This window comes from Elaeis guineensis, chromosome 13, assembly GCF_000442705.2.
Source record: "Elaeis guineensis isolate ETL-2024a chromosome 13, EG11, whole genome shotgun sequence".
In the NCBI taxonomy this organism is placed as follows: domain Eukaryota; kingdom Viridiplantae; phylum Streptophyta; class Magnoliopsida; order Arecales; family Arecaceae; genus Elaeis; species Elaeis guineensis.
In genome coordinates this window covers 29,159,160-29,180,990 of record NC_026005.2, presented here as the reverse complement: position 1 = coordinate 29,180,990, position 21,831 = coordinate 29,159,160, and the positions used below count along the sequence as shown (strand labels likewise).

Here is a 21,831-nt window from a genome sequence, read left to right as displayed (position 1 = left end):
CAAAACCTAATCATTACCCAATACAAACATGATCTGGGGCCTACATAAAATTGACCAACCTAAAAATTAATTCTGCCTATTATTTATTCAAAATAGTATATCATAAGATATAACAAGTAAATTTTAATTACCTTATTATGTTCTGATTTTTCAGATCAGCATTTACTAGAAATTAGCCCCTTAGATAAGTCACTTATCAGGACGTTGATAATCTTCAAAACTAAATTACATAATTTACAATTTACATAAATTATTTAGATTTTGATATAGAAATATAAGTCTGGAGACTGATGTATGAAAAGGATATCTTAGGTTTTTCGGGTGTATTTTAATTAATCTCATTAATTAAAATAAAACTTCACATGATATTTAATTAATCTCATTAATCAAGTAGGGTTGGTAAAGATGATATTAGATCTAATCTAATCATCATGCACAACGGAATAAATGAATTCAAACTATCCAACCCATCATGTGAGAAAGCAAACCCAATATCAATATAAAACATCCCGATCTACATATGAGAAAGGAATAGCATAATAAGAAAAATGATTTTTCTATTATACTTTTTCATGGGTAGATGATCTCCGCAAGTGATGATCGTGTATTTGTTCCTTTCTTCATAGTCACGTAAGTGTCTGGTCTCTACAGGTATTCATACGGAGTAGAGGGCTGATCAGCAACCAACTACTTCTCCGGAGTGCTAGCTCTCTTGCGGAATCTCTGCTTGATGGAAGATCCTTCTCAACTCCTTGAGAAGAGAAGCAGGACAAGAGCTTCTTCAATACCTCTTTGTTGAAATTTGACTTTCAGCAAACAAGAGATAGGAGAGAGATGCTCAGGCGTGGAGGAGAAGAGAGGAGATGGGGCGCAGCCTTGGGGCTAGAGTGAAGGATCTTGGGGCATGGAGACTCTTCTAAACCCTATGGGCTTGGCCACTTATTTATAGGTTCAAAACTCTAGGCAGCACCCTTAAGCATTCATAAAAATTAATCACATGAAAGACCCTTTGATGGTTGGGACTCTTGGAGAGAGAATCCCTATGTGCCGCCCCTTTTTATTGAGCCAAAAAACATTCCTTTTTGGGTTGGGCGGCTAGTGTTTCAAGAAACCCTAGTGTTGGCACCCCTCACTTGCCCCATTTAACCTCTTATGGTGCCTAGGGTTTCATTCAAGAAACCCTAGGGCATGGGTCCTCATGAAACCCTAGGGCATGGGCCCTGAGGATTGGTTTATGACCAAATCAAAATAGGATATTCGATACATCCAAACTCTTTTGGTTGCATATGATCTTGACCCAAATTCAATTGAACCCAAATCCCTATTTGATTCAACTTGAATTCAGCCACAATTAATTTGATCTAATCAAATTTAAATCATGCAACATTTGCACATTAGTCCTCAAATTTTGCTAACCTTTATCAATTAAGTCCTTGCTGTTTGTAACAATTACAAATTAATTTAATCATCAATCACGTTGTTAATTTGGATTACAACCATCTGATTAGTCTCAAACTCCTTATGTGTGTGATCCATAGGTTTTATTCTATCTGGTAGTGAGTCATATTGTGATTTTTATCACAGCATCATTGAAATTCCTTTTAGTGGATTAGAACACTTCCAATTCTTTCCATCAAAAAATCATTTGATCATCTATCTGATTCTTTGTGGGTCCCACAATCCATCAATGGCACCTAGCAGCATATGGTGGTAGGCCAGCAGAATGAAGTGGAATGAATCTCTAAGTATAGTTACCATGTGATACAGTCTTTTTGTCAGGATTCGACTAGATGGAGGTTATGGATAACTCGTCAAACTACAGCATTTGTCATATGTAAAATTTACTTGACTTAGAGTCTTTGATGTGAAGTACGTAGAAATTTTTTTCACTATTCACTCTATCTTGATCAAGATCTTCGGAACTCGGTCTCATAAATTACATAGGACCATCTTCCTTGTCTATGAAGGATGATAGATTTTATCTTGGTGTGCATCTATTCTTACATTGAACCTACTACAGCCAACATACAGCATAGAGATCCATATAGATAAGGATCGAGTTATGTGCAGTCAAACTTTGCAGTCTTACTGTGAACAGTCGATACATCTCAGATCAAAGGACTAGTTACAACTATAGTATCGAATGAGTCACTGACGAGTGGATAGCCATCTAAATGACTTGTAATTATCATGCTCGGTACCTTTGTTCTTCAACAAACACCTGCACTCTCGTTCCAGTGGCCCCACACTATAGAATCGAGGCTCGTTTGTCCTAAAGAGAAGCGATTTGTGCATCGATCGGATCAATCATTATCCTCGTGATTATCCTTTGTTTGGGAGCATTTAAGAATTAATCGTTAATGGCACGTCTCAAATTCTTAATATTTGAGAATATGTCATCATCTTATTAATTTTTTGGACGATTCATGGACACCTAAACACAATATGAATGAAAAAATAATCTAATTTTATTAATTTCAAAAGTATAATTATAAAAATATCTCTAGAATGTTTATAAGTGTGAGCCTAATTGATTTCTAGGGCATACATCTAATAATTTTTCATTTGCACCAAAGCCAATCGGTTATTAACCTAAGTTTCATTTGCTCAAGGTGGGCTTCAGTCTTCTGTTGGTTTAGCGGCTTAGTCAGCAGGTCTGCCACATTGTCTGTGGGGTCTATATTCTACATCTCGATGTATTTCTTCTCGAGGTATTCATGAATCAGGTGGAATCGTCGCTCTATGTGCTTGGACCTCTGGTGAGGTCTGGATTCCTTAGCCAGAGCTATGGCACTGTTGTTGTCGCAGTAGAGTGGTATAGCATCTGATGACATGATATCCAGCTCTGTAACGAACTTTTTGAACTAAGATTTTCTTAACAGCCTTAGAAGCACGATGTATTCAGCCTCTATGATGGAATCTGTAATGATCGATTGTTTCGAACTCTTTCAATTTACTGCACCACCATTGCAAAGGAACACATATCCTGATATAGACTTTCTATCATCAATATCAGACATAAAGTCTGAGTCATGTATCCCTGTATCTTTAATTCTCCTCCAAAGATTAAGAACATATTCTTAGTCCTTCTCAAGTACTTAAAGATATTCTTCACAGTAATCCAATGTTCCTCATTTGGATTCGACTGATATCTGTTTGTGACACTCATAACATAAGCTATATCAGATCGTGTAGATCGTGTACATAGCATGACATACATGAGGCTTCTTATAGCCGAAGCATAAGGGATCTTGCTCATGCGTTGTATCTCTTCAGATGTGTTGGGGCACATCTTGGAGAGATGAACTCTATGTCTGAAAGATAGAAGTTTTCTTTTGGAGTTTTTCATGCTGAATCTTTTCAGCATCTTCTTTATGTACAGCTTCTGTGATAGGCCTAGCATCATCCTTTTAGATCTATCTCTATAGATCTTTATCCCCAAAATGTAGGATGCTTCTCCAAGATCTTTCATGAAGAACTTTGTCGACAACCAAACCTTAACTGATGTTATCATGGGAATATCATTCCCAATTAGAAGGATGTTATTCGTGTACAATACGAGGAACGTGACAATACGAGGAACGTGACAGCACTTTCACTGATTTTTTTGTAAATACACGGTTCTCTCGTTCTTGATGAAATCAAACGATTTGATTGCATCATTAAAACGAATGTTCCAACTTCAAGATGTTTGCTTGAGTTCATATATGGATATTTGCAGCTTGTAGATCTTGCGATCTCTATTACTGAAGTGAAATCCAGAGGTTGCTCTATATAGATATCTTTCTCAAGATATTCATTCAGGAAAGCAGTTTTCACATCCATCTGCCATATCTCATAATCATGAGATGCTGCAGTTGCAAGCAATGTCGAATGGATTTCAGCATAACTACTGACGAAAAGGTATCTTGATAGTCAATACCTTCACGTTGACTATAATCTTTAGCCACAAGCCTTACTTTAAAGGTCTCTATCTTTTTATCCGAATTTATCTTTCTCTTATAGATCCATTTACATCTAATAGATACTATACCTGCTGGTGGATCTACTAAGGTGCAGACTTGGTTGGAATACATCGAGTCAATTTCTGACTTCATGGCTTTCAATCATTTTTCGAAATCGATGTCCAACATTGCCTCGTTAGGTTTTGGGATCATCTTCATGTTCCCCATTTTTCGTAAGGAACATTTCTTTTACTTCCTCTGAAATAATACCTAAGTATCTTTTAGGAGGACGAGAAATCCTACTTGATCTTCGAGGTGGATGAGGATCTACATGTACTGTTGCTCTTCAGAGACTCTTTTCGAGCCCTATTTTCCTCCTACTTTCATCTTGAATAAATTATTTTTTCAAGAAGACAGCATTCCTGCTCACAATCACATTGTGATCCTCTGAAAGGTAAAAGTAGTATCCTAGAGATTCTTTTAGATATTTTATGAAACGAGCCCTTAAAGATCTTGCCTCTAACTTGTCCGTCTGTAGTCTTTTGACATGTGCCGGACATCTTCAAATCCTGAGATGATCAAGATTTGATTTCTTACCATACCACATCTCATATAGTGTGATAGGAACGGATTTAGAGGGAATCCTATTTACTAGATAGTTACTAGTAAGCAAAGCATGTCCTTAAAGAAATAAAGAAAGATCCGTGAAGCTTATCATCGATCCATCCATATCTAATAGAGTCTGATTTTTTCATTATGAAACTCCGTTGAGTTGAGGCATTCCAGACGGAGTCTATTATGAGATTATGTTATTTTTCTTTAGATAACTCAGAAATTTCTTACTTAGGTATTCACCTCCTCGATCTGAGTGAAATAATTTTATGATTTTTTTGGTTTGTTTCTCTACTTGAGATCTGAATTTTTTAAATTTTTCAAAGGCTTCAGATTTGTGTTTCATAAGATGTATATATCCATATCACGAATAATCATCGATAACGATGATGAAGTAGATATAATCTTCTCTGGCTACCACATTGAATAGGCCGTACACATCAGTGTGTATCAGAGCAAATATCTCAGTGATCCTTTTTCTTTGTCCTACATAGGATAGTTTGGTCATTTTTTTGAAGACATTCACATATTGGATATGACTCAGTAGTCAATGAGTTTAAGAGCTTATCTTTTTCAAGTCTGTTAATCCTTTCTTCTCCTATATGACTCAGTCTAAGGTACCACATATACTTAAAGTTTATATTATCTCTAGGTCTTTTAGATCTTATGGCATTCACTACCTACTCAGACACATTCACTGATATGTCTACATGCAAGTGATAGAGTGTCAATTAAAAGATCACGTCCAATCATTTTATTTCTAAAATTAATGGTACAATAGTCTTTATTGAAATTAAATACAAAAGTAATAGTCCTGCGATAGGTAGAATAAAACCTGTGATTTTTAAAATAAATGGTACAATAGTCCTGCGACAGATTTGAAACAGAAATTAAATTTCTGCTTGCAGCAGGTACAAAGTAATAGTTCCTAAGTAATAAACTATGTCCTGACGGTAGTCGTAGAGGATAGATGCCCACGGCCACAACAGCAACACTTACTCTGTTTTCAATTCTTAGAGTTATTTTATCTTCCTTCAGTCTTCTACTTTTCTCAAGATCCTGCATAGAAGTGCATAAATGAGCACTAGAACCAGAGTCTGTGATCCAACTGGAAGTAGAAGAAATCGTAAGGTTAGTTTCAATTACTAGCAGGTTCAATATACCTTTTGAAGGTGTGTTGTCTTTCTTTTTTCTTCAAGCTCTCTAGGTAGACAGGAAGTTCCTCTTCCAATGGCCATCAGAGTTGCAGTGGAAATACGTTCCCTTTTCAGCGGTCTTCTTCTTAAGAGCTTCTTTCTTATGCTTGTTCTCATTTTTATGCTTTTTGACGGGCTTCTTCTTCCAAGTAGACTTTTTCTTGGAAGATGAAGTCCGCTCTATAGCAAGAATAATGCCTCATGAACTTTTTAAGGTCCCTTCAGTGGTAACCAGCATGTTCAATAGCTCGGCTTTGGTGCAATCGATTTTGTTCATATGGAAGTTTACTATAAACTACCCATACGAGTCAAGAAGGGATTGAAGGATCAGATCAACTTGTAATTCCTTGTCCATGACTAACCCAAGCTTCTCAAGCTCTTCAAAATCTTTGATCATTGTCAAACAATGATCATGGACAGACTGTCCCTCGTGCATTTTAGCCTTGAAAAGTCTTTTGGACATTTCATAGCGTGCAGACTTGCTCTGTTCACCATACAATTTCTTGAGGTGATCAAGCATGGCCTTGATAGTTTTCATGCCCTCGTATTGGTGTTGAAGTTCATTTGACATAGATGCCAACACATAGCATCGGGCCTTGTTATCATCATCCGACCATTTCTCATCTGCATCCTTTGTTCAGCAGTCGGACGGCTTGATAACACAGGGATTTCTTGGTCCATCACATAGCTAAGTTTCTTAAAACTTAAAACAATTTTCAAGTTGTTAAGCTAGTCCTTGTAGTTCGAATCGATAAGGCAGTTGGTTTCCAATATTTGAATAAGCTTCTCGAAACTCAAAATAATTTTCAAGTTCCTAAGCTAGTCCTTGTAATTTGAACCGGTAATGCTGTTGGTTTCCAATATTCGAGGAAGAGGGTTGGAGGTAGATATTTTCTAGCAGAGAGAAGAAGATTCTGGTTAGACTTTTGTAATTGACTTATTTTAGTTTGTTTTAGGATTTTCATCTTAAAAATAAACTCGAATCCCATTATTTCTTTGAATCTTCCACATTCTTTGGGTAGAGAAATGGAAACCCCTTCACGATTAGGATTTCAAGTGGGTACTGCGGTTTCACTGATTGGTACACCACCTCATCTAACAGTTATTGGGATGTGTCAACCAATGCGTGGACAACTCTTGTCCAATGTTTCTCAAGCATCTTGCAGTGGTCTTCGGTCTTTAAGTCCTGTAGGCCTCACCTGATAGTTATTGGTCTCATTCTTTAGTTAAGTCAGACCTATCGTTCTTGCATAAATGAAGCAGTCATTAGGTCTCACCTAATAGTTATTGAGTCCAACCTCATCTTCACCTTGCAACATCTCATGTTAATAATGTGGTTGCACTTTTTCGATGCAGCTGAACCACTGTATCCAATCGAAAACAATCAACATCGGTAGAGCGCTCGCATCTCTACAATGACGGAAAATCGCTCGACTTAATATCTATGAGAAAATTTAATTTAAATCTCTTTGTTTTTAATTGTTTATTTACATATGATGTAAATCCATAATTAATGGATCTACTAATGAGATCTCGATTGAGATAACCAAGATCGGACTCATGGTGCAAAACAAATATAGTGAACTCAACATTAAGCACCCCAAAGTAGAATTTAATCAATCAAATTGGCCAAATAAGTATAAGATTGGTGGGAGGCTCTCCGTGCATATGCAACGGTCTTAATTAAGTAACCACTTTTTTTAAACACTGAGACACCAATAGGTCAATCAATTTCAAATTGGATTAGGCTTTTGGTTCCCCACTACAGATTGGAAAGTTGCAACCATCTTGATGTGTATTCATGATACAACCCTACAGGAGGGGTTGTGGTGATTCATGGAGATCACCACGCGTATCAATGAAAGACACCATGCGATTATCCATAATCTTTTGGCTTTAGGGTCTCATCTCTTCTCATCTTAGGATAATTTTTCAGTATAACATCTGTTATGTCAGGACAATCTATGTCAGGATGATCTTAGATTAACCCTAAACCTTCAATTTGGCTCTGATATAAGTTAAAGGATATCTTAAGTTTCTTGAGTGTATTTTAATTGTTGAAGGATATCTTAGGTTTCTCGAGTGTATTTTAATTAATCTTATTAATTAAAATAAAATTTCATATGATATTTAATTAATCTTATTAATCAAGTAGGGTTGGTAAAGATGATATTAGATCTAATCTAATCATCATTTACAATGAAATAAATGAATTTAAACTACCCAGCCCATCATGTGAGAAAGCAAATCCAATATCAATATAAAATATCCCGATCTATATATGAGAAAGGAATAGCATAATAAGAAAAATGATTTTTCTATTATATCTTTGTGCAGGTAGATGATCTCCACAAGTGATGATCATGGATTTGTTCCTTTTCTTGTAGCCACACAAGTGCCTAGCTTTTACGGATATTTACATGGAGTAGAGGGCTGATTAGCAACCAACTGGCTCTCCGGAGTGCTAGCTCCCTTGTGAAACTTCTACTTGATAGAAGATCCTTCTCAACTCTTTGAGAAGAGAAGCAGGACAAGAGCTTCTTCAATACCTCTTTGGTGAAATCTGATTTTCAGCAAACAAGAGATAGAAGAGAGATGCTCAGGCATGGAGAAGGAAGAGAGGAGATGGGGCGGCAGCCTTGGGGTAGGGTGAAGGATCTTGGGGCATGGAGACTCTCCTAAACCCTAAGGGCTTGGCCATTTATTTATAGGTTCAAAACCCTAGGTGGCGTCCTTAAGCATTCGTGGAAATTAATCATATGAAAGACCCCTTGACGGTTGGGACTCTTGGAGAGAGAATCCTTATGTGCGCCCCCTCTTGTTGAGCCAAAAAACATTCCTTTTTGGGCTGGGCGGCTAGGGTTTCAAGAAACCCTAGTGTTGGTGCCCCACACTTGCCCCATTTGATCTCTCTTGTGGCGCCTAGGGTTTCATTCAAGAAAGCCTAGGGCATGGGCCCTGATGACTGCTATGACCAAGTCAAAATAGGTTATTTGATGCATCCAAACTTTTTTGGTTGCATATGACCATGACCCAAATTCAATTGAACCCAAATTCTTATTTGATTCAACTTGAATTCAGTCACAATTAATTTGATCTAGTTAAATTTAAACCATGCAACATTTGCACATTAGTCCTTGAATTTTGCTAACCTTTATCAATTAAGTTTTTGCTATTTGTAACGATTACAAATTAATCCAATCATCAATCACATTGATAATTCGGATTACAACCATCTGAGTCTCAAACTCCTTATGTGTGTGACCTATAGGTTCTATTCTGTCTGGTAGTGAGTCATGTTGTGATCTCCATCACAACATCATTGAAACTCCTTTTAGTGGATTATAACACTTCCAATTCTTTCTATCAAAGAATCATTTGATCATCTATTCGATTCTCTATGGGCTCCATAATCCACCAGTGGCACCTACCAGTATACGGTGGCAGGCCAGTAGAATGGAATGGAATGAATCTCTAAGTATAGTTACCATGTGATATAGTCTTTCTATCTGGATTCGGCTAGATGGAGGTTATGGATAACTCGTCAAACCACAGCATTTGTCATATGTAAAATTTACTTGACTAGAGTTTCTGATGTGAAGTACATGAAAATTTTTTTTCACTATTTACTCTGCTCTGGTTAAGATCTTCTGAACTCAGTCTTATAAATTACATAGGATCATTTTTTTTGTCTACGAAGGATGATAGATTCCATCTTGATGCGCATCTATTCCTACATTGAATTTACTATAGTCAACATACAGCGCAAGGACCCATATGGATAAGGATCGAGTTTATGTGTAGTCAAACTTTAGCAGTCTCATTGTGAACAACCAAGGCACTTCAGGTCAAAGGACTAGTCACACTACTATTGCATCGAGTAAGTCACTGACGAATAGGTAGCCATCCAAGTAATTTCTCATAATGATCATGCTCAGTATCTTTATTCTTCAACAAACACTTGCACTCTCGCTCCAGTGTCCAGACTCGTCTATCCTAAAGGGAAGCGACATGCACCGATCGGATCAATCACCGTCTTCGTGATTATTCTTTGATCGGAAGCATTTAAGAATTAATCGTTAATGACACATGCCTCAAATTCTCAATATTTGAGAATATGTGTCATCATCTTATTAATTCTTTGGACGATTCATAAACACTTAAACACAACATGAATAAAAAAAAAACCTAATTTTATCAATTTCAAAAGTACAATTACAAAAATATGTCCCTAGAATGTTTACAAGTATCAGCCTAGTTGGTTTCTAGGGCATACATCTAACAGTATGGATATCTAAAATATTATTTTATAGAAGTTTTGTTTCTAGTAGGATTGAAAGTGGATCAGATCAGGGTTTGCCATACCGGGCCGAACCGCCCGGTATGGGGCGTGCCGAACCGTCCCGGCGGGGAACCGAGACGGTTCCGGCATGCAAAACGGTACACGCCGTTGTCGGGAAGAAAAAGAGAGGAAGAGAGAGAAATAGGGAGAGAGAAGAAGGAAGAAAAAGAAGGAAGGGGATCCGTTGGAGGGACCGCCGGAGGCCCTCCGACGGGCAGCCGTGGCCGTCGGGCGGCGGAACGGCCTCCCGCGGCTCCGCGCGGGGAACAGGGGCGGATCGCCCCTGTTTCTCGGATTTTTTTTTTAAAAAAGATTTTTCAAAACGAAGTCGGCAAGTGGTTTGCCGACTTCACTTAATTAAGTCGGCAAACCACTTGCCGACTTCATTTTGAAAAAGTTTTTTAAAAAAAAAATCGAGAAACAGGGGCGGATCGCCCCTGTTCCCCGCGCGGAGCCGCGGGAGGCCGTTCCGCCACCCGACGGCCACGGCTGTCCGCCGGAGGGCCTCCGGCGGATTCCCCTCCCTCTCTTTCTTTCTCCTTCCCTCTCTCTCTCTATTTCTCTCTCTTTCTCTCTTTTTCTTTCTCGATTTTCTTCGTCGGTTCGCCTCAGTTTGGAACGGAACGGAGGCGTGCCGTATCGTACTGCCGGCCGGCCGATCCGGCCATCGGTACCGGTACAGGAAACCTTGGATCAGATAATATCTGTTTGGATCCATTTTTGTATCCGAATTTATTTAGATATGGACAAAAATTTGAGCATCCAATAAATATTTGTATCCATATCTATATCCGTCAAAGAAAAATAGATATGGATATACACTATTCGATTCGTATTTGAATATCCGTTTTTCCTTGTAACCCTATTTAATTTTATATGGCATCTATTAACTTTTAAAGGAAATATATAACTATATTAACATGCTATTTACTTGACTTATTTTCCACTTTGTAATATTTTTTGATTCCATGGTTATAAGTTTAATTATTTGACTTTTATCCGTATTTATATGCATATTTTTAGTATTTAATTTGTATCCATATCTATTTAAAACAAATATGGATATGAATTTTTTTTCATCCGACTAGTATTTGTATTTGTGTTTGTATTCATCAGAAAAACAAATATGAATATGGATATACTAGTATCCGATCTGTATCTGACCTGGTTTCAGCCCTAGTTTCTAGAACATAATGTAGAGAAATTTAATTGGCAGAAATTTAGATTATTGTTATTTGCTATCCAGAAATTAATTTAAAGAATTTATTAATTTCACATAAATTAAATTATATAATTTATAATATGCATGAATCTAATATACAAAATGTGGAAATCAAAATACGATATTCAGAAAATTTAATTGCAGAAGTTAAAAACAGGTTCTGTTTTGCTGAAAATAAATATTGCAGAAATTATTTCATAGAAGTTTGAGTTCTTGAACTCACTTGTAACAATTTGTAACAACAAATATACCTGCACTGTGGGACTGGTTAGGGGATTCAAATATACCTGTGGGGTGGGTTCAGGGTGCACCATTTCACCCTAAAGCAGGTACAGTATGGGGGTAGGTATGTGGTTCTCCCTCATGGGGCAGGGCAAGTAATATCACTGTTGCCATCCCTAGATAAAACAAGGTTAGGTTCTAAATGATCAGAACATAAGTGGTGTGTCCTTGTACTCGTGTCCAATCTTTAGATCCTTTTTAGCTAGCTTCCTGTATCTATTTGGAGATGACAACAGTCTGACCCCTAGATTTAACTGACAACTACACTGAGCCATATAATAAAGGTTGTGACCACCACGAATCGAAGCTTGCGTGAACACTACAAAGTGATAAGCATCAGTCCATGTGTGTTCTAAAGCTTCCAATTGAACCCATAAAAGTACAAAGTAATCCAAAAGGATCTGTAGGATTGATTACAACTCCTTAAGAATGCAAGAGAAAACTGGACCTCTAGAAAGAATGACACAATAGACCTAAACCTAATCTAACCCTAGATTGCATTGGACTTCTCCATTGTGCAAATCTGATCCTCTGGATCTCCTTGATTTTGTTTGGAGTTGTGCCTTTTAGTTCTTCATTGATATGGAGACATTCTTGTAATCAAATGATTGGATGGTTGATGTAACGCCTCTTTCTTTTCAATAATGAAGCACTTAATTAACCACCAGATGAAGCAGATTAAAGGATTCTCCAAATGAAGATGAACAGAACTTGAAACTTGGACTTCAATCAACATTACTGGATAAGCGGCGGTTGTTCCATATTGATTTGATCTGATTATTGATCACTACTATGAGTTTGCTAATGATTGAATTCTCTATGAAGTCAATTGATGAATTGCTGGGTAGTGGATTATTGTCTATCTTCTTCATGATCTCTCTATGAGATGTGTCTTTATCTTCTTTAACTTCGCCAGCCTTTTGTTCATCCTCTCTCCCCTTCCTATGTGAACATATCACAGTCTCATCACAAGCAAGCAACTCATCAATCTTTCTTATCATCTGCCTCACAAAGTGTGGATATTGATAAACATTTTATTGACTTGATTCCTCATAGTGTCAACATTACTGCTGATATTGTCAAATGCCTTGTTTGCAATCATTTTGTCCCCATGTGTCTAGGTTTTGCTTCTCTAATACCAAATTGTTGCAGACGAAAAAGGGTGATCAAACTTTAAAATATTATATCTGAATTTATTTTATTTCTAGTTTTTCCATTAAATCTGAATTTTATCTCATGTTTTATGCGGAGTATCTGCATATGATTTGAGTCTATGACCCAGGTGATTTCCATGTTCTGGAAATGCAATTCTGTAAACCTTAGTTGAAGGGAAATCTGCCCAAAGCAAAATGATGGGGCATATGAGATAATGATAACATGCCAAAGTGAATGATGACGGCTATGGGTGGAGCAGTAAGAAAGCAAGGGACACAAGAAAAGTTATAGAGGAAATGGTTAAAGAGATATAGAAAGGGGGATAGGTAGCCTGATTTGCATGTGGATGCATCAATAACTTGCATAATGGGATGCTAATTGACAATCTTGGAATCCATATTTCCCTCGTTATCTTGATTCTTTGCAAGTCCTGTTCAATGTTGGAGGGTTTCTCCTTGGTTACATGAGACTAATACAATGCGAACTATGACTTCTAAGGAAGATAAGGACTATCGTATAAACCTGTCTGTTCACTTCGAATTTTCTGTATGGTACAAGTTTCCTCCCTAAATATCATCTCATGCATCGTACCAGTTTCTCCTTTGTTTTTCCCCTAACATGCTTTTATATGTGTCAGGGTCTCCCTTCTGCTAATATTATGGATGCAGATACCAAGGCTTCCAAGTTCTTCAGGTCTAAGTATGTTAATCATCTAAAGAGAAAATTATGTGCTTCAATTGCATGATTTTTCTGCTTTTACATTCCCCCATTTCTTTTCTTATCTCTTTCCCCCTTTTCGGTGCAGATCTGCACCAGAAAAACTTGAACATATTGAAGAACATGTGAAGGGCTTCTTCCAGAGCCTCCCTAGGGTTCCAATTATATGCATAAGCATGCTTGGAGGTGATTATGTGAACCTCCTTGGAAAATCATCAGTGCTACCATCTTGTTTCCCTGCGTGGATGCTGCTATCAAGATTTGATGCATTTAGTGAACCAGTTGTTATGCTTCTTCCTGTAGATATTCTGGAAGGTATTCCAGCTTTCATCTTTGTACTTTCATTTCTTTCTTAAAAATAATGACATTTCATTTAAATAGTTTCTTCATTTCTTTGATCAGATATTCAACTTGAAGATACTAACTCTGGCAAAAGATGGATCTGCGCAAAAATGCGATCAGTCAGGGAGTGGCAGTGCCCTTGGAACTACACTATTGTAGATCACATTGCTCCATCTTTTAGACTTCTTTTGGAAGAGAACTTCCTATCAGTATCTAACACAACACCTACACCAGCTAATGCACAAATGAACAATGTTGGCTGGTGGTTGCAGAGGACAAGGCTCAACAATTGCCTAAATAAGTTGCTGAAGTGAGCTTCTTTGGATGTTGGATTTTAAATTTTGTGTTTCAATTTTGAACTTTTCAACAATGATTTCTGATCTAATATATTCTGCTTGATTGATCATCTTTACATCTGCGGAACTTCATAAAGTTTATGGTAGTTTTTGCTGACTTACTAATCAAAGCATGTCTAGCATAAGTTAACTTTTATGTCAAAATAAATAGTGTTGACATGACTTGGACTGAAGTCCTATTATTTTGAAGCAGAAGCATGGAAGAATCATGGTTGGGACCCTGGAGGTGCTTGCTTTTGGGTCAGCATTCTGACCCTGAATATATGGATGTAACAGTTTCCAAATTAATCAGAGATCTGAAATCACAATTCAAGTTTGAAGTAAATGGTAGTACCGTTAGAGCCATCCTTGGTGGTGCGAAGTCTGTGGATGATGCAGAAGCATGTATTTCTCAGGTACTACTTTACAAAGGCTACTTTGGCAGGGGAGCTTGTTGTGGGGAGGAAAGATTTGGGGCCCTTTCAGCTGCTTGTCATGCAGGAATCAAAAGTGTGTCTGAGTTGGTTCGCAGTTTAATACAGGAAGCAATTAAAAAACAAGAACCAATGCACAGACATCCAATAATTTTGGTACTGGATTCTGATGTGCAGGTGAATCATCTGAACTAGACTTCCTGGTTCAGAATTTTTCTTTTCTCTGGTTCATATTTGCTATTATTTTTTTGGCCTCTGATATCTCATTATAGCAACATATAAAATACGTTCAATAATAGCACATTAAGCCTGTAGCAGATTCTGAATTTAACAAGGAGCTACTTCTCAATATAATGCTACCATGAAGCTTGGTGATTTGTTTATTCACTTAAGCTGCTAAAGCTTCATGTAAGTGTGCAAGATCGTTCAATGCAGAGACAGAGTCTTAGTTCAACTGGCATTATATGACATTTATTTTATAAATTACAGATCTATTGAATTATTCTGCTTCTTCAGTTCATATGTTTTGCCTTCTGTCTGATTCATTATTGAGGAACCTACTTTTATCCATCAGAATCTTTCTATTTCTTATGGTTTAGTCTAAGTTAGATGCATCACTGGTCACTGAATGCAGATGCTCCCTTGGGAAAATCTACCAATATTAAGGAGTCAGGAGGTTTATCGCATGCTTTCTGTTGGCTCTATCCTTTCAGTGCTTAACAGATGCTGTTCCATTCACAAGTTGGACAAGGAACTTGGCGCTGTCCTACCAGCTGTTGACCCTGCCAACACTTACTACTTATTGAACCCTGGTGGAGATCTTAACAGCACGCAGGTGGAATTTGAACAGTTGTTCAGAGACCAGAAGTGGGAGGTATATTTATGGGATTTTTGTATTTCTTATTAAATATTATAAGAAAATTTTTTTAATAGTTGAATATCTGCTAACTTGGTGATATGCAGCTTGTTCTCATCCAGGATAATTGACTGCACGAGATTAATTTCATAAGGGTTGAAAAACCAATGTATTTTCAGTATGGCAATCTTCGGTCCTTCAATGCAAATATAATATACTTTTGGTCCAACTATTGATGGTGATATGCCATATTTGAGATATTGAGAAATAAAAAGCCGTGTATTTTGAAGGTCTTGTATCAAGTGGACACAAAATCGATAGTACAAAATACAAATAGTGCTATGGTGTTAAAATGAGCGACATGGCTTAAGAATCTTATATCAAGTCATGCCTATGATCTACACATATACATGTGTGAACCAAAATTTGACATATTGTCAGTTTATGACCAGAAATCATATTGAAATAACATATCATACCATTTCAGTTTTTTCATTTTATGATTAATTATATATAGCTAAGAAAACTTCAAGACCTTTGATTATTTATTTGTAGGCACACTAGATGTGTTAGATTATCAGGGCCAAGAAAGTTTTGTGGTTAGAGGTAGCAAAATATGATCCGACCCACCAACCCAACCTGTATTCGACCTATCATAAGCAGGTTTGGGTTTGGCCTAAATGAGTTCAGGTCATAAACAGGTCGACCCATTTAACTTGTTTAATATTTGAGTCAGATTCATATGTCAGGCGTTTGATCCGTTTAACCTGTTTAATTCGTCTAATATCTGGGTTGTGTCGGGCCAAGTAACATGTTAACATGGATACCACTTAAATTTTAAATGGGTTGAGTGAGCGCTTGGGCTTGGGTCATCGTGGCATCCCTCCATTTAAAATTTAAATATGCATTTCGTGATCCTGAAACAAATCCCAAATCTCACTCTCACTATCTCAGTCAGGCAGACTCCCCTTCATGATTGATGCCACATAGCCCACATCACCACCTTTGCCTTTTTCCTACCCACCCCATCGTGATTTAGGGTTTGTGACTATTCCTCCCTTTCCTTCCTCTTGCTCTTGGCCGACCACCATCTCCATTGCTCTCATCACCTCCCTCGAGTGGTGGCCATTTCATCCGCATTTGTGTCATCCCCATTGCTCTGATCACCTCCTTCGAGTGGCGGCTGTTCTCCTCACCATCATCTCCATTGCTCTCATCACCTTGCTCAAGTGCTCCTTGCTCCCCATATTTCGCTCGCATATATAGCTGTCCTCTTTCACACCAATTACTTTCCCTAACCTTGCTTTCTAGAGATTTCTTGGGTTTTTTCAAATCTTTAGGGAGAGAGGAGCGTTTTCGACCAATGGTGGATTGCTGTACCAGGAGTCGAAGCTTTGCACCGTCCACTGTGTCAACACTGTCTTGTAGGGACCCTTCTTCAAGCTTGACCTCACCACCCTTGCCTCCGATCTCAATCCGCGTGAGCATCAAATGGTGCTTGAAGGTGGCAGCATAGATGTCTTAGGGGACTTCTTGGCTGAGGACTCCCATAATGTCTCTATGGATGGAGATTTCAGCATCTAGGTTTGTCTTTCAATGCCTTGTCTCTTTTCTCTTTCGCCTTGGTTTGTTCCCACAATAATACAAAACCTAGGGTCAGATTGGGACTTTCTGACAAGGCAATATTTGATTTTTGGGTTCATTATTTGATTTTCGGTTTCTTGATTAGTTGAGATAGTATCTGTCTGATTGCTGTAGTTTGATAAAAGGTAAGTCTCTCAAGCTTTGATTTTGATCAATCGTCCTATCATTTTCTTTTTTTCTTTACGAACATAGCAATCATCTATGAGGAACTTTTGAAGGGCTTGTAATAGAAGAATAGTGGATCTTAAAAGACAGGTTTGGGTTTGGGCTAAATGGTTTAAATACGTCAGGTCGAATTGGATTAACAAGTTACTTGTTTATTAAACAGATTGGTTCAGGTTATCTTTTTATTAAACATGATAGGTTTAGGTTGCAAATTTTGATCTGTTTAATAAATAGATCGGGTTCAAATTTAAAATTTTCTGACACGACCTATTTATGACTGATCTGACCTGATTGCCACCCCTAATTGTAGTTTTGTGGGACAAGACTGTCCCAGTTTTCCCATGGAATGGGACACGACGCTATCCTGCGCTGTCTTGACACTTGAGACGGGATATCCCAAGACATCCTGATTGGGATGCTGAGTTGATGGCGGGACAGTCTTGTCCCGATATATGGGATGGTACCTCATCTCGGTATCCTGTGGGACGTCCCACCAGGATCTGAATACTTACATTGCACATTGATCATGTTCCACACCGAAAAAACATATACACTTGGCTGGACACTTCTAAACTACATAGTAATGCAATCCATCCTATAAATAAACTATCCATCTCTTAATTCATAACCACTCATTAATCAAAATTTTCATCTTTTTTTCCAGGCATTTTATATGTTATAACTTGCTGTGCATGTTCTAATTAAATAATCATCATGTGCTTTCAGCTAATAACATCCAGGCTCAAACTCCCCAGATAGGATCGTAGTTCAAACATGTTTATTAGATTCTATGTGATAATATATTGTCACCTATATGGACAAAAGTACATAATATGTCAAATAGCCCATCTGGCCTTAAGTAATGAATGTGGCATATCACCCAGGCATTCAGGCAATTGGTGAGCCAAATATCATAATACCTGTTATACAGCATATACAATTACAATTTTGAACGCTTATTTTGATTTCGCAAATGTATTGTAGCTGTTAAAATGATCATTTTGTTGGAAAGCTATAAATGCCAGTATCATACATTGTTCTTCTTGCCAGGCAAATGATAGAGGTTATTGAGCTTCCTTGGTCCAACTTTCTGGGGGTTGGAACATTTCTCTGAGGTTTTGGAGAAAGACCATTAGTTACACCTTAAGTTGACTTGGTTCCTTTTTCATAAATTTTTTGATGTTTTCTGGGGTCGGTTCAAGGGTAATGGATCTAACAACCAGATCAGTATCCCTTTACCAATTTTTGCAGGAGGGAAATATAAAAAATATGATACCTGAAGGTTCAGAAAATCAGTTTCAGTAGTGGCTAGAAAAAATGAATTTTATTTTTTTAGTTCTAATGCGATCAGTAATTCAGGTCCCAGATTAGATCATTGCAGTTGAAAATTTAACAGGATAAGTACAGAAATTAAAATAAGTCAATAAAACAAAGTGGATATCATTTCAAAGCATATCTTATTCCTTTGGGACATTTGGATGTACTATTTGATGGCTTTGCATTGATAAAATCAAATAATCAAATTGTTTATGAGAATGTTTTAGCAAGTCATTCATAAAAGGGTGCAATTAGAATGCACATAAGGTGTAACTGAAAGCATTTGGTCATTTGAAATGATGGGTTAATGGTGTTGGCTGGTTGATGAGTTGAAGAATCATTTTGGAACAATTTGGGAACTTGAAAGGCCACTTTGAAAATTTTTAAAGAAGAGGGGATGTGTGTTGGAATTGCCAAAACTAATAGGGTGAGACTGTAATTCTTTCATTTAATTCAAAAACCCTCAAAAGAGTCCAGCATATAGGATACAAGGACATGTTCAACATTTGATTTAATTGCAAAAATACCCTTGTCCTTTCAAGTGTTTAGAAATTTAGGCAGGGTAGTTACATCATTCGATCAATGTGCATAAGCCTTTCTAAAATTACCTAGTTGTTTTAGTTTTTATCCACATAATTAGAGGTAGAATGTGAGAGTTTGAATGGGCTCCTTTTGAGAGCCTCTGCCTTGAATGCTTCTAAATTTGCTATCATTATTCTCAAAGCTGGATGATTTGGATCAAAAGTCCAGAAGAAAAGACTTAAGTAACTCTTTTAATTTTCCAAATATATCATTTCTCCATTATTCCCCAAATTACCTCATCATTTTCTTCCTTACCTGATGGGCCCCACCTCGCTCCTCCCTGTCCATCTCCTCTGCCAAACCCACTTCATCGCTGGTGGCCCCTCCACCATTCATCTCTCTTTTACCCACTTAGGTTGTCAACCCATCTCTGTAGCTGGCTATTACCATCAGCTTCTCCAGCTATTACATCACTGCACGCCTAGACTTTTGGGGCTCTGACCCTTACCTTGAGGTATGAGTGCTATGACACTTCATACGGGTCCACAGCCATCTCTTATATTCAAGTATGTAGAACATAGAATACTAGGACTCAACCTACAACATGTATTTGTGACTGACACAAACAACAGTATTTTTGTAAAAACAAATAACAGTCTGTGTACCAATACTTTTATTTTAGTGACTAAGCTATGAAATGAAAGGATTCAAGGGCATCAAAAAGTTTATGTAGTTAATAAGAATAATTAATAGTTGAAAATATAAATTAGGATCTCTTTTCTGTCTGGTAGTGACTTGTAGGAATTAATTGAATAACAGGAACTTTGGAGCTAATCGATTGATTATAAAATGCTAACTAGCATTTGGTAGTACTTGCCTTTGAATATGGAAAAGTAATTCAAAATTCCTAAGTGATTTTTCATCTTTCAAATTAGTCGAGTTGAAATTAGACTGATGTATGAATTCATCTTATTGTAAAAGTTAAATGGAGGTTCTGAAATATGATTTTTATGACTACAATGTTCTTATGGGGTCCTTTTCTTCCTGCATCAAATTTGGGTAATTGGGGCCCATGATGGAACTTTAAATGTATATTCTGAAGATCATTCTAATGGATGTTAATAGCTCCTTTTTTCCCTTTCAAGACAGCCTGATGTATAGGTGCTCTATGCTTGGTTAAGTGTGCATATTTTGTGATCCAAAAAAATTAACATGGGGGTCTTGTGCAGGGAAAAGCTGGAAATGTTCCAACGACCGAAGAATTAGTTTTGGCATTGCAAAGTCATGATCTGTTTCTATACTTTGGCCATGGAAGTGGTATGTTGACCAATGGCACATACCTTCTTTGAATCTATTATTGTAGATATTGTTCCTTTTAGGTAGCACTGTTCTTGCTACCAAAATGGTGCTTTTCTAACTCAATGGTTCATGCCATGTTATCATGCAGGAACACAATATATCTCAGTACATGAAATTCAGAAATTGGATCGATGTGCAGCCTCTCTTCTTATGGGCTGTAGTAGTGGATCCGTTTTGCACAACGGGTGTTATGCTCCTCAAGGAGTCCCTATTTCCTATTTGCGTGCTGGTTCTCCTGCTGTCATTGCAAATCTTTGGGATGTAACAGATAAGGATATTGACCGGTTTGGCAAGGCCATTCTTGATTCATGGCTGCAAGAAGAATCTGCTGCCCTTGACAATTGTACTAGGTCTAACCAATTAGTTAAACAATTTGGATGCATGAGCATAGATGGTGAGGGAAATGATACCAGTTTAAAGACTAGAAAAAGAACATACAGAGGAAAGAAGCAGCAACAATCTTGTGAAGGCAATAAATGCAAGGGTTGTGGAAGAAGAAAGATGATGGCATCGTTCATGAGCCAAGCACGAGATGCTTGCAAACTCCCTCTACTTATTGGAGCATCTCCTGTTTGTTATGGTGTACCTACAATTATAAGTAGGAAATCATAATAATAGACTCTCCAAGTAAGATTATCCTCATATTAAGGGATGCCAAGGAGCGTATACGTCCCTTCAGAATGCAAAGTCATCTGATTAGAGATGGCTATAATTTTACATTAATTTTGTTTGTGAGTTTTTCTTTGTTTCACCTGGAGACTGGTGCCCTCTGAATCACATTTTGGCTGCCTACAAATTGTGACAAAGTGCAGTGGTCCAAACATTCCTGGATGGAAGGATAAAGTTTGCTTGTCATATTCCAGCCACACCATCCTTTGTAAATTTCTGGCATCCATCAGCAATCTTCCTAAGCAAACCTTAACTTATGCAGTTTGCATTGAGGAAGTGTAGGCCAGATGATGTGCGTTAGATTCTGCTGGATTTGAATATGCGCTTCACCCGTGCTTGCTGGTTGCCTGGTGTGGTGCCTCAATATTTCTTATGTTTATTTCTACACTAGATGTGACAATGTGCATGACTGTTGGCGCTGCTAAAGTGAATGCATAAATTATCCATGATTGCTTAGTACCTGGTTCTGCGGCAACCTTTTCTATGTTTGTTGATTTATCCTATGTTTTCGTGGAACCAAGGATTTAGGTCCCAGCGGACCTGCGGGATCAGAATTGGATATTGTTCTGTGTATTCTGGCTGTCTTTCCAGCGTCTTAGCATCGCAATCAGGACATTTTGGGACATATCCTATCTCAAATGCTGCTGTCCCGTCTCATGGGATTTTAAATTTTGTATGGAACCAATGTGTCACTCATCCAGAGCAACGTAGAATGCAT

At 37.6% G+C, this 21,831-nt stretch overlaps 1 protein-coding gene across 6 annotated transcripts in view; it reads left to right on the top strand.

The window, feature by feature from the left end:
• Positions 1–21,572, top strand: part of LOC105035069 (separase) — a 57,317-nt gene extending 35,745 nt beyond the window's left edge. For 4 of the 6 annotated variants that reach the window (XM_073247675.1, XM_073247672.1, XM_073247674.1 and 1 more), the window contains exons 21-27: positions 13,391–13,452; positions 13,559–13,785; positions 13,873–14,122; positions 14,359–14,758; positions 15,216–15,455; positions 20,315–20,402; positions 20,533–21,572. In XM_073247675.1, coding sequence (XP_073103776.1) covers positions 13,391–13,452; positions 13,559–13,785; positions 13,873–14,122; positions 14,359–14,758; positions 15,216–15,455; positions 20,315–20,402; positions 20,533–21,056 — 1,791 coding nt within the window. In that variant the 3' untranslated portion in view covers positions 21,057–21,572. The remainder of the gene's footprint in view (positions 1–13,390; positions 13,453–13,558; positions 13,786–13,872; positions 14,123–14,358; positions 14,759–15,215; positions 15,456–20,314; positions 20,403–20,532) is intronic. The other 2 variants (XM_073247673.1, XM_010910467.4) reach the window with 2 other exon arrangements.
• Positions 21,573–21,831: the final 259 nt, after the last annotated feature.